General features: G+C 40.9%; 1 protein-coding gene across 3 annotated transcripts in view; it reads left to right on the plus strand.

Annotated features, from left to right (window-relative positions):
* The first annotated feature begins 5,257 nt into the window (after positions 1-5,257).
* The window catches only part of MEMO1 (mediator of cell motility 1), a 127,938-nt gene continuing 116,504 nt past the window's right edge, over positions 5,258-16,691 (plus strand). Inside the window, exon 1 of one of the 3 annotated variants that reach the window (XM_082356811.1) lies at positions 5,258-5,593. In XM_082356811.1, coding sequence (XP_082212937.1) covers positions 5,533-5,593 — 61 coding nt within the window. In that variant the 5' untranslated portion in view covers positions 5,258-5,532. The remainder of the gene's footprint in view (positions 5,594-16,691) is intronic. The other 2 variants (XM_082356818.1, XM_082356815.1) reach the window with 2 other exon arrangements.

Genomic DNA, 16,691 nt, shown 5'->3' on the forward strand with positions numbered 1-16,691 from the left:
AACCCTGTGAGGTAGGTTTAATTTAATACCTCACTTTTAGTTAGAGGAGGAAAGTGAGATTCGGTTAACTTGCTTAAGGTTACAGGGGAAGTAAGTTTGGGGCAGGGATTCATACCCAGCTTAATGCTATATTACCTCCCTGCCCTTAATGCTATAGTACTCTCTGCTCTAATGCTCTCAGATGTGCTTAAAAATTTTCTTTGGGGGGAAAAATCAGTCTGCCCTTATGTATATACAGTAGAAGCCCTCTTATCTAGCTGGTAGATGAAAAATAGGAGTCATAGTAAGGAAACATAAATGACACTATGAACAGTTTTTTTAAAAACTTAGAAAATATTAATCTATATTAACTTGGTAATATTTTGATGTCAGCCTTTGCTCTGAGTATGGGTTCTTTGATTGGAATTCTGTATCTTCCTTCCACAAACCACTTCTATAATGTATGGTTTACAAATTTCAGTTTCAGATTTTTTGAAAGTAGAGTAAGATCTTAGACATTTAAGATCTTAATTCTTAAGGCATTAAGTGTATAATGATACACTTTTTCATGATTTTTTTTCTCCAGCCTTCAGTCATCTTATCTGCCTCTAATTTGACAGTTGTTTTTATTGAGTCCAAAGCATTCCACCTAATTTTTGTACTAACACCTTTTGCATTATGTGTTTGTGTTTCGTTGGTTTATGTAATATTTTATTAAATTATGTAATGGCAGTACTTTGTACATCTCGTATAAATAGGTTGGAGAACATGATTGACCCTTGTTAGTTATGCACACAAACCTGGGAGAAGAGTGCAACAGTGTGAGTTTCCTAAAAAGTGTAGTCTACTGTCTTCAAGAATGCAGCTTGTGGTGGGCATGGTTCAGTGTATTTTACTATGGGGATGGACAGCATCACTTCGTCCAGTAAGTTGGTTAAATAGAAATCAGTTAAGAAAGCTTCTACTATACTTTGATGAGGTATTTCATGTGTAGCTGACAATTATACTATAGAAACAATTCCTACCCTTTGACTGCTTAGTCAGGAAGATAATGTTTAATAAACGTATACAGTAATAGAGTAAAAGGTACTGTATCCTGTAGAGTGAATTCTTGAAAAATGTGGATAAATGGGAGGACCAATAGAGTAAATCAGGAATAGATTCCTAGAGGATATAGAGACCTTGAATTGAAAAAACAGAAAAATAGGGAATTCCCTGGAGGTCCAGTGGTTAGGACTTCACGCTTTCACTTCCGAGGGCATGGGTTCAATCCCTGGTCAGGGACCTAAGATCCCACAAGCCGTGGCCAAAAAAAAAAAAAAAAAAAGGAAAAGAACAGAAAAATTGTTTGGATAGAAGGAAACTGTTTACCTAATTCTGATGAAGCTATGGGGAGAATATTGAACCTTTGTTTAAATCTCTTTGTTTAGGAGAAGGTATAGGAGATTTTAAGATTGGTAACTTCCCATTAGCAACATGATAGAATGGCTGTAGGGACAGCATAAAATATTGTAGCCAGGTATTTTCCTGGACTGGATTCCAAAAAGGCAGTAACAAATTGGAGGCCTGATACATATTGTCTAACTGTAGCAACAAGGGACAAAAGATGGAAGGTGTAAATGGCTATCACTGAGAATCCAGTTGTTTAAAATCTCTGGATTTAAAGAAGGAAAGTAATATAATAGAGGAAAATATGTCACCAGAGCTAAAGGGGGCAATCAGTAATGAATAAGAATTTTCTTTTTAAGAAAACTCTTGTCAGCCTTTAAAAAAACTTCAAATCTTTTGACTCAGTTGTTTAATTTCTGGGAATCCTAAGTAATATTAACAATAAATTTGGAAAAAGCTCTATGTACAAAATTTACTCCAAAAAATTGGAAATGAACAAGTTTTCATCTTGTAAGAATCATTAACTATGTAAAGTACTTAGCCTAGTGTCAGGTGCATAGTAAGTGTTTAATAAATGTTACTTATTAAGTTTGGTTTCTAAAGAAGAAAAGAGCAAAGTCAACTGATACTAGGTTAGAGTACCAGTGTTAATTGAAATTAAAAGAGCATCCTTATGCTAAACTCCCTTCTCTCAACCTTGAGTTTTTCAAAACCCTGTGGTATCATTCTAGAATATTTTTCTGACAAAGGGCTTTTAGTAATTAGCAGGCTCCTCGAGGTGTCAGTTTTGTATAAGTAAAATCTAAAAATGGGCAATTTAATATTGCCATATAGGCTCCCAAAATCAAGCCTAATAAATTATTTAATAAATAATTATTTTGGGGTATAGGTAGTATATGTATATGGCACAAAATTCAAAAAGATATACAAAGATGTACATTGACCGTTACCAGTTTGTTTCCTTCTAGAAGTATGCCATGTATATGCAAGTGTGTGAGAATATAAGTACTTGCTTTTACACAAATGGTAGCATACTTTACACATTGTTCTGCAATTTGCCTTTTGCATTTTTTGGGGAGGGGGAGCTCTTTCCATACCAGTATATAGCACCACCTTATTCTTTTTAATGGGTGCATATGTATGGGTATACCCTAATTTAACAAGTCTCATTGACAGACACTGTGGTTGTTTCTAGTCGTTTGCTAGTACAGACTGATGCAGTGACTATCCAACATGCTATTTCAGAAGATGTGTTATTAATGTTGGGCTCTGGGTGCCTTATTTGTTGAAGTCTGTGCTTCATAAGCACTCTCTGTTAACGAAGATTTCCTCCTTGCCCTTAACTTTGGATGATGTTTATGGAGCGTCAAACCCAAATCCCTGGTGGATATAATGGATTTTTTTTTTTTCTTTTTGGCCACACCACGTGGCATGTGGGATCTTAGTTCCCTCACGAGGGATTGAACCCACGCCCCCTTCAGTGGAAGCACGGAGTCTTAACCATTGGACCACCGGCGAAGTCCCTGGAAATTGTTAATAATAACATGGGAATTGTATAGTATTGCCAAACAGGCTTCTTCTAGGATATGAAGTATTTTGCATTATATGGATCTTCCTTAATTTAGGGGATGTGGGTAAGTGAGTAGTTTCAACATTTCTTTCAAGAGTACATCCTTGAATAAGGTAGCCAGAATAAAATGGACAGGAGGAGTAATGATGGGCTATGTTAAGAGCATTCTAGAAATAATAGAAGATCCTCTAACCTTTCACTTTGCTTGGCATTGTGGTTTTGCTGAGTTTGATCAGTAAGAAAAATCCTTTGGGGAAAGAAGCCTCCAACTGAGCATTTTAGTAGGGAGGAAGCTTAATTTTAGGTTACATTACTAGTTTGGAATGAGACCTAGGATTGTTGCTAGGAGCAGAGGATAATGATAAAACATTTATAAAGAACAGCTTATAAGTTGTTTTCATGATACTTAATGATTCTCACAGCAAGCCTGTGAGTTACATATGACTGCTGTTTGCATTTGACAGATGAGAAAACTGAGCGTTGAAAAGGTTAAATTACTAGATATCCATAATCACACAGCTGATGACAGAGCAATCAACATTCTTACACCGTATCAACCATATCAACTATTTACTTTTCTTGAAATTTACAATGAAAAGTTTACCATTTCATCAGGTATCACTGAGTTTTGCTACCTCAGGAAGAGTACCAGGGAATCAGCTCCAGCCCTCCTTTTTCTGTTATCCCTAAATAGACTACTTGGCATGTCCTTTTTTTTTTTTTTTTCTGTGTAATACCTTAATATTTGGGCAGGTTAGTGGTGAAGTGAGAGGGTTAAAAATTGAGTAAAGAACTATACAGAGTGGAGATTTTTTTTTTTTCCAGCTTAAAAACAGTGTATAAAAAGGTGTGAAAGTCAGAAGTGTTCCAGTAATTGACCAGGACTGGGATCTCATGCAAGATCCTTGAGCCTTAAAATTGAAAAGGTGAGAGGAGGGGTAGAAACTATGTAGTACCTGAAAAAAAAATCTATTATATGACACTAGGAAAACTTGAAAATTAAGCAGTCAGTCGTTTGTTTTGGACTCTACCAGGGATCTGTTTAGTGTGAAATTCAGATATAACAATTTTTATTATTTTAACTCCAAGTCTTTCATTGAAGTTATGCAACTTTCTCTTACTCTCTTCCCAGTTTTGGAATGGTCTACTCCATAACATTTCCTTGGAGGTCCAAGATATTCTACTTTGCTGTGATTCTTGTATAATTTTAACGTAATTCTTTGTTCCTGACACGTGGGATTTAAAAGATAATGGAGGGTTGGAAATAATGTTTGTTGTATGACTACTCTATCAGGCTCTTTACATTTATTAACTCATAATCCTAGGGACACACCTTGAGTATTGTTATACCCATTTTATAGATGAGAATAACTGAGGCTAGCTATATCACACTGTAGTCTAGTTACGGAGTTAAGACATGCAATTACATAAATATAACTTGAAACAGGATAACTGTTTACAGTGTCAGAGCCACATTAGACGGTAAGAGTGGCCCGGTGAAGCAAAAAGTAGCATTTGCAGGACCACAGGCACACTACCACATGCCTGCTTCTACAAATGAACTTCCCATCGTGGCCACAGACTTGCGTGCCTAGTAGTGAAACCTTGGGGGTGAGCATCCACTAAGGAGTCCTGTGTGTGGCGGGGAAGACAGGGAACTTTCCACGTGGAAAGCCGCACCGTCTTGCGCTGGGTGCTCTGCGTTTAAGGAAGTTGGTTGGGGGAGGGGGCTTGCCCTGCGGCTGCGTCCTACTCCCCGCGCCCTCCCCCTCCCAGCCTCTGCTGCCGCTAAACCCCGGAGAGCGGACCGCGCACGTCGAGATTCCTCGCCGGGCCTGGCAGAGGCTGCTGGGCATGCTCAGTGGGCAGGACCCGTTAGAGTGGCGAGTAAGGAAGCGTTGGCTCTTCTCCGGGTCTGCCTTCCCCGGTTCAGGCCCCGGCCCTGGGCTTTTGTGTGCGCGGAGCTGCAGCCGCCGCTGCCTCCCCGCGGGGCCGCCCGACCCCAGATGCCGTGTGGCCTGTCCGGTGTCCGCCGTTAGCCTCGCCGCGCGGCCGGAGGAGGAGCGGGGCGGGGCCGGCGGGCCGGCAGCCGGGCGGGCAGGAGGGCCCCGCCGGGGGTGGGGGTGGGTGCGGGGAGTCCCGCGGGGGGTGGGGGGAGGGGGCGGGCGCGGAGTCACGGGGGTGGGGTCACCGGCGGTGGCTCCGGGAGGCCGACCGGGAGGGGAGGGGGCCGTGGGGGTGGCTCGGCGGAACCAGCCCCGGCTGGGGAGCAGCGGCGACTCCGAGGGCCGGGGCCAGGGCTTTCCGGGCTTCGGTGAGGCCGCCGCGGGCCCCGTCTTCCGGCGGCCGCCCGAGTTTGTGGTGATTGTTGCCGCCGCCGCCGCCGCCACCGCCCCGGCTGCCATCTCCTCCTCCTCCCGGGCCGCCGCCTCCTCCTCTTCCTCCTCCTCCTGGGCCGGGCTGATCCCCTCCCCGCTGCCGCCTCCTCCTGGGCTGGGCCCGCGGTGTCTCGTCCCCTCGCGGAGCCGCTCCTGCCGCCGCCGCCGCCGCCTCCTCATTCATCCTCGTGCACCATAGGCGGCACAGGCACCAAGATGTCCAACCGAGTGGTCTGCCGGGAAGCCAGTCACGCCGGGAGCTGGTACACAGCCTCAGGTAGGGCCCCAGGCCGGCCGGCCGGCCCTTCCGCCGCCGCTGCCTGGCCCCGCGCCCGGCCGGCCGAGGTCGGCGGCCCGGCCCCGCGCGGCGGCGGGAGGGACGAGGTCGCTGACGGCCGCCGGCCGCGGACCGCGTGGGGAGGGAGCGGGCCGGAGGCTGGCCTCGCCGCCTTCCCACCCGCGCGGCATCCCGCCGGTCAGCCCGGGGTCGGCCGCCCTCACGCTCTGCCGGGAGTTGGGCGAGAAGGAGAGTTGCCGCCTCGGCAGCCTGCGCCCTCCCTCAGGACCAGGCTCGAGGAAAGAATGCGCTCCCCGACCGAGCCTACTTGTCGCCTCCTCCGGCTCCCGGGAAGCGGGCGGCCGGCCGCAGCCACCCCCCGCGGGGACGGTTCGCCCTGCGCCCGAGCCCTGCTTCCTCCGTGCGGAGCCGAGCGACCCTCCGCCCTCCCGCCGCGGGAGGGACGCGCCTTCCTCCTTTCCCCTCCCCTCCCGTCCCCTCCCCTCCCCTCCCGTCCCCTCCCCTCCCGTCTCCTCTCTTCGCCTCTCCTCCCCACGACGCTCCGAGCGGCGCCCGCGACCCGGGGAGTTCTTAGCCTCCCGGGGTGCACACGGGCTCTGCTCGCCCGCCTCCTGCCAGGCAGTCTTCTCCCGCTCCCCTTGGCAGTTCAGAACGAGAGGCCGCATTTCCCCCTCACCTTTCAGGTGCTCAGCCGTCTTGAGAGGAGTGAAGGGTAGTACTTTTTGACATTGCCAGACCAGAGGCAGGGTCTGGGCATGTTAGGTCTGTGAGAGGAGGCCCCTTTCTGGGGTTTGCTGCTCTGTCTGTTGGGGGTAGGGTAGAAGTATTGCTAAGCAGAGGCTTGGGGTGGCCTCCTAGCTCTTTTGTCAGTGTTTTCATTGTTACTGTCATTCACGAAAGGGGCAGCTGGAGATGGCATCAGCACTTTTTCCTGAGCAGCCTCCCCAGTCTCCAGTCGCTTAACACCAAGCAGGTGCTGGGACTACCTAACGCGTTGGGTCAGGTTTTGAGCGAGTTTAGTCTATCGACACTGTCCAAAAATACTTTAGAGCTCTTTAGGTCAGAGAGTGTAGGGACTTTCCCTTTAATAAAGCTCTTGTTAGAACGACTGTTTTATGGGATTATTTTCAGGAGTCACATTTCTGGTAAGTTGACAAAATTCCACTGTGATTCCTGAATTTTCAGTCATTTGGTATTGGCTTATCAATACCTAGACCCAAATCTTTAGTGTGGGTCGGATCATGTTTCCCTTTGCAAATAGTTGGGTTGGATAGAGACATGGTTTGTGAGAAAACAAAGATTTGGAAGAAAATTCATTTCTCTGAGGTTGCTAAGCTCGCTCATTAAATACATGCACTTTACTGACTCACTGAAGATTTGCTGTGTTAAGAAGACACAAAGGATTTGCAAGCCTAACAGGTAGCTATAGTTTTGCATTAAGCAGATGACTTTTAATGGTTATAGTGGCTTCCCTCATGGTTCCAAAGTGCTTCATAAACATTTCATCAGTTCTCACAACCTTAGCATGTCAGTTAAGCCTTTCTTGTTCGGCTTATGGGGATATGCCCAAGATTCTGTAGAAACCAGTGGCAGAACAGGAATGGGAGTCTCTGGCTCCTGGTTTTGTCCTCTAATCAATGCATTATTACTTTTAAATTTATCAGTGAATAATCTTTTCAGGGTTGTGAGTCACTAAACTTTTTCTTCAATGTGTTTTGAAGAGTTAAAAAGTCACAGTTTTCATTTTCATGGCCATTTTTTGGTTAATTTATTTTGTTTTCTATACCTTTCAAAAATGTTTTAAACTTTTGCACTGAAAATATGGCCAGATGATTCTGTAGGAATTTTTATAGATTCTTGAACATTCTTTGCATAGTAGAATTAGGCATAGTTCACACTTCAGACTTGAAAAGACTTCTTCAGTAATCTCAAGTATAAGAATTCTTTAATCCAGCTGAAAACATTCTGTGATTAAAACTATTTATCAGTAGTGAACTAAAATGGACAACTTTCTTAAAATTTTAAAATATATTCTTATTTCCCTAAATTCTGAATGAAATCAGTAATGCAATTTTGGTAATGTGAATTGTCATGGAGAACCTTATTGTTAAAAAATTCAGACCATGTGTGGCGTGTGTGTGTGTGTGTGTGTGTGTGTGTGTGTGTGTGTGTGAGAGAGAGAGAGAGAGAGACTTTTAAACTTGAATAATAATTAGGGTGAATTTAAAGCAATTTAGGGGAATTCTCTGGCGGTCCAGTGGTTAGGGCTCTGTGCTTTCACTGCTGAGGGCGCGGGTTCAAATCCCTGGTCAGGGAAATGAGATCCCGCAAGCCATGCATCACTGCCAAATTTAAAAGAAAATAAAAGGCAATTTAGTTATAAAAGCTGATTTCATATTTTAAAAATGAATAAAAATATACGTAAGTAAATTTTGACTTGATCTAGTGACTTCTAGACCCCACTGTATCTAGATTGATAACTTTGACCATTGGAAAAATTTTACTTGTATTATTATTCTTCCCTTAAACTAGGCCTAAAAACATGTAGTAGGAGAGAGACAGATGTGCTTTTGGATTGTCATTCTGTAATTCTACAGCATTCAGATTGTGTCCATAGAATTAAAGTGCTCAATTACTGATAAAATGGTGAAATAACATTTGCTTCAGTTATATAGCTAGTTCAGAAAAAAAAAAGTGTGTGTATACATATATGTGTTATATATCTACATACACACCTTCATTTTTATTTACCCCTTGTTATATGCTAGATCCATTGATAAAAGTATCAAGTATTCCCTGCCCTCCAAGAAGGTAATCTGAAGTGTAGTAACTCAAGACAGAAAATAAATATCAGATAAATTGAGGTAGTGCTTTTAGGAGTTTGGACGAGGGTGGAATCACTTCAAAGGATTTGAATTATGCTTTGAAGGAAGGGTATTTGAGTAGATTTGAAAAGGGAGAAAGTACATTGGGGAACACCACAAAGATACAGAGGCAGGTAAATGTAAGTAGGCCAATTTAATAAGAATGGAAGGTTCTCACGGGGTGTAGTTCACGAGCCTGGTTGGAGCTAGAGTGTAGATGCCTGTGAATTCTATGCATCATAGGGATTTAACTTATGCAGTAGGTAATCAGGACCAGTGCAGAAGTTTCTGAGTAGGGGACTGATATGCAAGTAGCATTTTAGGAAAATTAATCTCATAGGAAGGTTAATCCTTGCTTCTTTATGGGTATACAGCAGGGATCAGCAAACTCATTACGTCTGCAGTCCAAATCCAGCCTGTGGCCTTTTTTTTTTTTTTTTTTTTTTTTTGGTGGTAAAGTCCACTAACAAAGAATGGTTTTTAATTTTTAAAAAAAATTTATTTATTTTATTTATTTTATTTTTGGCTGTGTTGGGTCTTCGCTGCTGCGAGTGGGCTTTCCCTAGTTGCGGCGAGCGGGCCTCTCATTGCGGTGGCTTCTCTTGTTGCGGAGCATGGGCTCCAGGCGCACAGGCTTCAGTAGTTGTGGCACACGGACTTAGTTGCTCCATGGCACGTGAGATCTTCCCAGACCAGGGCTCGAACCCGTGTCCCCTGCATTGGCAGGCGGATTCTTAACCACTGCGCCACCAGGGAAGCCCGGTTTTTAATTTTTAAAGGGTTTAAAAAACAAACAAGAACCAAGAAGTGAAATAGAGTCTGTATGTGGCCTGTAAAGCCTAAAATATTTACTATTTATTTGGGCCTTTACAGAAAAAAATTGTCAACCCATAGTGTATATTTGTGGTTCTCAAAATGTGGTCTCTAGATCAGCAGCATAATGTGTCTGTACTCTGTATTTTTTCCGGATTTGCTATATCTTTCATTTCATTATTTCAGCCCTTATCATCTTCTGTCTGGACAGTTATAACTGCCTCCTAACCGTCCTTCTTTCTGCCAACTTTATTCCCTTTAAGTCCGTCCTCTGCATTGCTCCCTGAATAATCTATCTGACCACATAATTTCTTTGCATAAATCTCACTGACCCATCTTTCCTGTTGGATAAGGTCTAAGTCTCTTCATGACTTGGCATCTTCCTATCTCTTTGGCCACTTCCCCCAACCCCATCCCAGTTCTCCCTTTTACTACGCTTCAGCAACCGTCTAGCAGCTGTTCATTGTTTCTTTAAATACACTATGCTGTTTCTTATCACTGTGTTTTTATTCAAGCTGTTTCCTGTGTTGGAATGCACTTTGCCAGGATAACTCCTTCTCATCTTTTAAGGACTCAGGTGTTAACACCTCCTAGAAGCCTACCCTGATGCCTTAACTCCCCCTGGCTGTTTCTGATGTTCCTTTGTGTTCCCATAATATCCTGTGTGTATCTCTATATATTTACCTTGTTATCTGTGTATGTGGTCTTCTATAAGATTATGAGCTCCTAGAAGACAGGGACTATGTCTTACTAATTTTTTTGTACCCCAAGTTCTCAGCAAGCACAGGTTTTGTACATAATAGATATTTAATAAGTATCTGAACAAGTGAACATTAAAGGGCTTAGCATATAGTAGATATGGACAGAGATACTGACATTTAAATCCCTAAGAACATTGCTGGTGATATAGGACCATTGCTAGTTAAGTCTCTGAGCATAGTATAGGTGAAGAATCTTGGTGGTAGGAAAAGATTAGAAATCATGATTCACTAGTTGGGGACCTTATTTAATGTAAGATTTTTAAAGAAGTATGACATACATATAGAAAAGTGTACAGCTAGATGAAGTTTCACAAAATAGGCATGTCATTGTAATTAGCACCCAGCTCAATAAACATCAGTAGTGGAATTCCCAACTCACACTGTATTCCTTGTATTCTAACACCATAGAAAAGTTTTGTCTGTTTTTGAACTCTGTATAAGTGAAATCATATAGTATAACTTGTTTGAGCTTCTTTTGCTCAACATTACATTTATGAGATTAATCCATGTTATACTGTGGTTTGTTTATTCTTGTTGTTGTGTTCTATTCTGTGAATAAACCACAGTTTATCCATTCTACTGTTGATGGACATTTTTGTTATTTACAGTTTTGCTGCTTTGAACATTTTTGTATTCTTTTTCCTGATGAATGTATACATGCATTTTTGTTGGGTATGTACCTTAAGTGGAATTATTAGGTCATGGTTATGGCTATGGTATGTTCATTTTTAGTAGATTTTGCTGAAGTTTTGCCAAGTGGTTTTACAAACTTATACTCCCACCAGAAGTATATGAGAGAATTCCAGTTGTTCCACATGTTTGCCAACACTTGGTATTGCCAGTCTTTTTATTTTTAGTTTTTCTTGAAGGGTGTGTAGTGGTATTGCATTGTAGTTTTGATTTTATTTTCCGATGACTAATGAAGTTGAGCACCTTTTCATATTAGGGGCCCCATGTTTATTAGTCATTTGGACTTCTGCTTTTGTGAAGTGTCTGTTAAGTCTTTAGCCCTTTTTATACTAGAGTATTTACTTTTTTCATATTGATTTGTGGTTCTTTGTATATTCTGGATATAGTCTTTTTAGGTATATGTATTGCAGATATCGTCTACTCTGTAGCTTTTTCAGGATCTTGGTATCTTGGTGAGTCAAAGTTCTTAATTTTAAAGAAGTCCAGTTTATCAGCTGGTTAGTGTTCTTCTGTTTCCATTTATGAAATCTCTATCTACCTCAGTGTCATGAAGTTAACTTTCCTATGTTTTCTTTTAAAAGCTTTATTTTTTCACCTTTCATACTAAGATCAATAATTCACCTGGTTGATAGCTGTATCTGTGTGGTTGTGGTACATTACATAAATTTATTTTGAAATAAATGTACATATAGAAAAAGTATAAATGGGTGTACAAAATGGGTGTACACTTTGATGAATATCCACAAATATACTCTGTGTAACTATCCCCTAGCTCAAGAAATAGAATGTTTTCACCATCTCAGAGGGATATATCACATTTTAATGTTTTCTGAAATTGGTATGTTTTATATCTTAAGTGTACATTTAATGTGGGAGGTTCCCCCCCCCGGAAAGTGGTTGTTACACCTTATAATTACTAGTGTCATAGAAGTGAGGAAATATATCAAAATCTAATGATTTCATAAAGCATTCTTGAACTGTTTGTATGATATATATCTTAATAGCAGTTTTATTTTTTAAGTTGTTTTAATTCTTTCTGTCATATTTCTAAATATATTTAATAAAATTATATCAGGGTTCTATAATTGGAAAACCACAACTTTTTTTTTTTGGCATATACCTTGAGTTCTAGAGTGTCAAAGTATATCTTGGTGTGTGAGAAATTAAAAAACTGATAAAAATATTCTCCTTTGAAGAGAAAATACTATATAATATTTAGTTTTGAAATGAACTTTTTTAGGTTACTAAATATGGTTTTCTGTATGATGATCTTTGCGTCTCATCCTATTATTTAACCTTGGAGAAAGGCAAGAAGGAAAGAACAAATTTAATAGGTAAACTGTTGAGATTATTGCTTGATTACCTCTTTCTCACTTTCCTTCTTATCCTTTCACATGCAATTTCCAAGTCAAAAATCATCTTCCCTACCTCCATAGTGTAGTTTATATTATCTGCTTTTGGGTTTTTGTCCATTTTAAAGAAGGTCAAGACAACAAATAAAAATGTCATTTGTTAAGTGTATTCTGTAGTTACATTACATATATGTCTATACAACCTCTAATCTTCAAAAGGCTGCTACAAGGTTGGTATTTTCTCCATTTATGGATGTGGAAACAATGACTCAGAGAGGTTGAGTAACTTGCTTAAGGTATAGTAAGTAAGTAGAAGAGCCAGTCTGACTCCAAAACTAGAGTTAAATGTTAGGGGCAGGGAGGTATGATGAGATATGCTGCTCCAAACACTGAACTTTTCTGTTCCATTCAGGTTTTTCCCAAACTACAATATAGACATTTAACTGACACTTATGTATCATTTATGGTTTATAAAGCATTTTCTCATACATTTTTGACTTTCACAATAATCTTATGATTAGGTGCAGGATAGGTAAGGCAGGCAGGTCTTTAATCCATCCCCACCTTGCTGTTTTATTGATGAGAAACTAAGACTTGAAGGAGGCTAAATTGTCTGAGTCATACTACTAGTAAATGGTAGAGCTAGAATTTGAACCTAGGACTTGTAGCTGAAGCCTAGTGTTCCTTCTATTTATAGTGATGCCAGAGTAAGTAAGAAGTTGAACTATTTGGAATCAGTAAGCACCTCTTTAATTGTCAGGTTAAATATATTATAAAATAATAAAAGCATAACTAAAAGCACTTAAGAATACTGAATATTATTCATATGGTATAAATAGACAAAGGAATTAGTATATTTTAATTACTCGAGTCCTAGGATTTGAATTGGGCCTAACAAAACTTGACACTTCTGCAGAGGCTTTATTTAACTTTCAATCATTCAGTATTGGACAAACTCAGTTCTGTGTGAAAGGTACTGCTCTAGGGACTAGGTGCATAGCAGGAGATGAAAACAGACAAAAATCTCTAGAGTTTATATTCTAGTTGGGGGAGACAGACTATAAATACAGTAAGTAAGTAGAACACATAGTATGTTAGAGGAAAATGCTATGGAGAATTATAAAGCAAATAAAGCAGAGCTGGTGCATAAGGAATGTTAAAGAATGGGAGAAATTTATTTATTTTTATTTAAAAAAATATTTATTTGTTTAATTATTTATTTGGCTGCACCGGGTCTTAGTTGTGGCATGTGGGACCTTCGTTGCGGCATGCAGGATCTTCAGTTGCAGCATACGGGATCTTCATTTGCAGCATGCGAACTCTTAGTTGTGGCATGTGGGATCTAGTTCCCTGACCAGGGATCGAACCCGGGCCCCCTGCATTGGGAGTGCGGAGTCTTAGCCACTGGACCACCAGGGAAGTCCCCAAGAATGGGAGAAATTTTAAATGGCAAGGACAGGGTAGACGTCACTGAACTGACATTTGAGTGAAGACTTGAAGTAGGTGAAAGAACAAGCCTTGCATTCTAGATAATTTTAGGGGTTAGGGGCTAGATAGTTTTAGGTCGAGGGTACAGCAAGTTTAAAGGTCCTGTGGCTAGAGCAGGCCTGGAGTATTTGAGGAATGCAAGAAGGTTATTGCAACTGGAATGAAGTGACATGGGGCAGAGTAGTTCGACATGAGGTTAAGAGGAAAATAAATAGCTGGAGCAGAGGCACAAAGGTGTTGTGGTCAGATGACATTAGGTCTGGAAGACCATTGTAAGGACCTTTACTTGAGTGAGATAGCCATTGGAAAGTTTTGAGCAGTTGGTGACATGATCTATTATAGTTTAGACTTACTAGAACCACTTGACTGCCATGTTCAGAGTAGTTGGGGAGTGGTGAAGGCAGTGGCAAGGGCTGAACCAACAGTTAAGAGGAAAGTAGCAATCCAAGTTACAGTTGATGGCTTGGATTGAGTAATAGCTGTGGAAGTGGGTAAGAAGTGGTTCATTACTGGGTATATTTTGAAGGTAGAGTCGAAAGGATTTGCTGATATACTTGGAGTGGAGTGTGAGAGAAAGAGAGGAGTCATGGATATTTCTTAAGGTTTATCCCTGAGATTGCAATAATGAAGTTGCTATTATCTGAGAAAGGGAAGACTTAAGAGAAACAGGTTTGGAGGGGGAAGGTTAGGAGCTCAATTTTGGTTTGTTAAGTTTGAGATGTTTACTATATAGTTAAGTGGATACATGAGTCTGGAGTTTAGGGGAGAGGCCTAGGGTGGAGCTTTAAAATTGGGAATTATCATTATGTAGATAACATTTAAAGCCAAGTGTCTGGATGAAATCACCATAGGAATCAGAGTAGCCAGAGAAAAGAGGTTTGTGAGTGACCCTTGGAACATTTCCAACTTGAAGAGGTTGAAGAGGTGAGGGATATCATGTGAGGAAGATAGATTAAGCTTCTCATGAGGAAGAGGATGAGATGTCCTGGGAGCCAAGTAGGGAAAATGCTTTAAGGCATCTCAACACAATTTATGTAGATTTTTCAGGGCCTTTTTTCTTTGACAAACACATTTAATCTGGTCTAAGCCACTCTGGTCTTAGCCATCTCTTATGCTGCTGCCAGAGCTTCCTAACTGGTTGCCTAGTTTCCATTCTGTTCTTTACACAGCAGCCTGAGAGCTCTTTTAAAAATGTAAATAAGATAATATTCTTTTCTCAAAATCCTATCATACTTAAAATCACACTTAAAAATCCTTGCCAAGGCTTAGAAGGTTTTATATGCTTTGACCTCTGCTTAACTTTCTGATTTCATTTTCTACCACTTGTCCTTTACCTTATGTTGTTCCAGCCATTCTGGCCCCCTTGCTGTTCCCCAAATATGTCAAGCTTATTCCTGCCTTAGGACTTTGGTGTGCACTTCATAACACTGATTAATCCTGGATTGGTAGTCAAGGAAAAGGTATATTTATTGACTCCCTTATTTCCTTAGTCACAACCAGGAGGAGAATTAGGGAGAGATGTTGAGAATGAATGGGATAGGTTTTCCCAAAGTGTTCTGAGAAACAGTAGTCCCTGGAGATGCCTTTGCAGAAAGGGTTTATGGTCAAATAAGTTTAGGAAATGTTGCATCTGTTTTTCTCCCTTGGGCCCAGACAACTAACAAGAGACTTGTTTTATGGCTTATTACATGGTCTGTCTTGGTGAGTGTTCTGTGTCTGTTTGAAAATAATGTATGTTTTCTGTCGTTGTGGGGTAGATTGCTCTCTAAATGTTAATTAGGTTAAATTGGGTTATTTAAATCTCTACATTCCTATTGATTTTCCTTTTTTTCCTGTCAGTTCCTGAGAGCAGTGTTGAAATTTCCAACTGTAATTCTGGATTTGTCTATTTTTTCTTTCAGTTTTGTTGATTTGTTGTTTCAAGTTTTTTGAATTTCTGTTATTTGATATACCTGTTAGGGATTATATTTTGTTGATGAATTGACTATCACAGTGTATGTTCTTCTTTATATCTGGTAATATTTTTTTGCTCTGAAGTGTTCCTTGTTTTGTATTATTGAAGCCAATCCAACTTTCTCATGGTTAATATTTATATGGTATATTCTTTTCCATATGTGTCAGGGTCACCAAGACCACCTTCAGGTTTGATGATTTGTTAGAAGGATCAAAGCTGTTATACTTACAGACGGGGTTTATTACAGAGAAAGAATACAGGTTAAAATGAGGAAAAGGTGCATACAGTACAGTGGAGTGCAGGAGAGACCAAGCGTGAGAGTCCAGTTGTCCTCTCAGTGACACGTGACAACAAGTGTGCAGTATTGCCAACCAGGGAAGCTCAGCTAGGCCTTGGTATCCAGGGTTTTTATTGGGGGCTGGTCATGTAGGCATGGAGCAAGCTTGTGACTGACCTTAGCTACTCAGTCTCCAGCCCTCCTCTCTCCTGCAGAGGTCACACTGATACAGTGTGGCCCAGGGTAGCAGGAGAACAAAAAGAGGAGTTCACCATAAATCACATTGTAGCATAAACTATCTGGCAAGGCCCCAGCTATACAAAGACACTTAAAAAAATTGTGGTAGAATATATATAACAAAATTTACTGTTTTACCAATTTCTAAGTGTACACTTCTCTGGCATGAGTACATTTGTATTATTTATTGGGGTGGCCAAAAAGTTCATTTGGGTTTTTTCCGTAAGATGTTACAGAATGAACTTTTTGGCCAATCCAATATGACCGTCTCCAGCATCCATCTCTAGAATGTTTTCATCTGTTCCAACTGAAACTTTGTATCCATTAAACACTTAACTCCCCACTGACTCCTTCCTCCAGCTTTGGCAACCACTCTTCTCCTTTCTTTATGATTTCGCCTATCTTAGGTACCTCATTTAGGTGGATTCATACAATATTTGTCCTTTTATGTCTGGCTTATTTCACTTAGCATGTTTTCAGAGTTCATTTATGTTGTAGCATGTATCAGAATTCCTTTTTAAAGCTGAATAATATCCATTGTATGATATACCATAGTTTGTTTATTCATTTATCTGTTGATAGACATTTGGGTTGTTTCTACCTTTTGACTTTTGTGAATAATAGTGCTATGAATGTTGGTG

The sequence above is a fragment of the Balaenoptera borealis genome (genome assembly GCF_965194805.1).
Source record: "Balaenoptera borealis genome assembly, chromosome: 15".
In the NCBI taxonomy this organism is placed as follows: domain Eukaryota; kingdom Metazoa; phylum Chordata; class Mammalia; order Artiodactyla; family Balaenopteridae; genus Balaenoptera; species Balaenoptera borealis.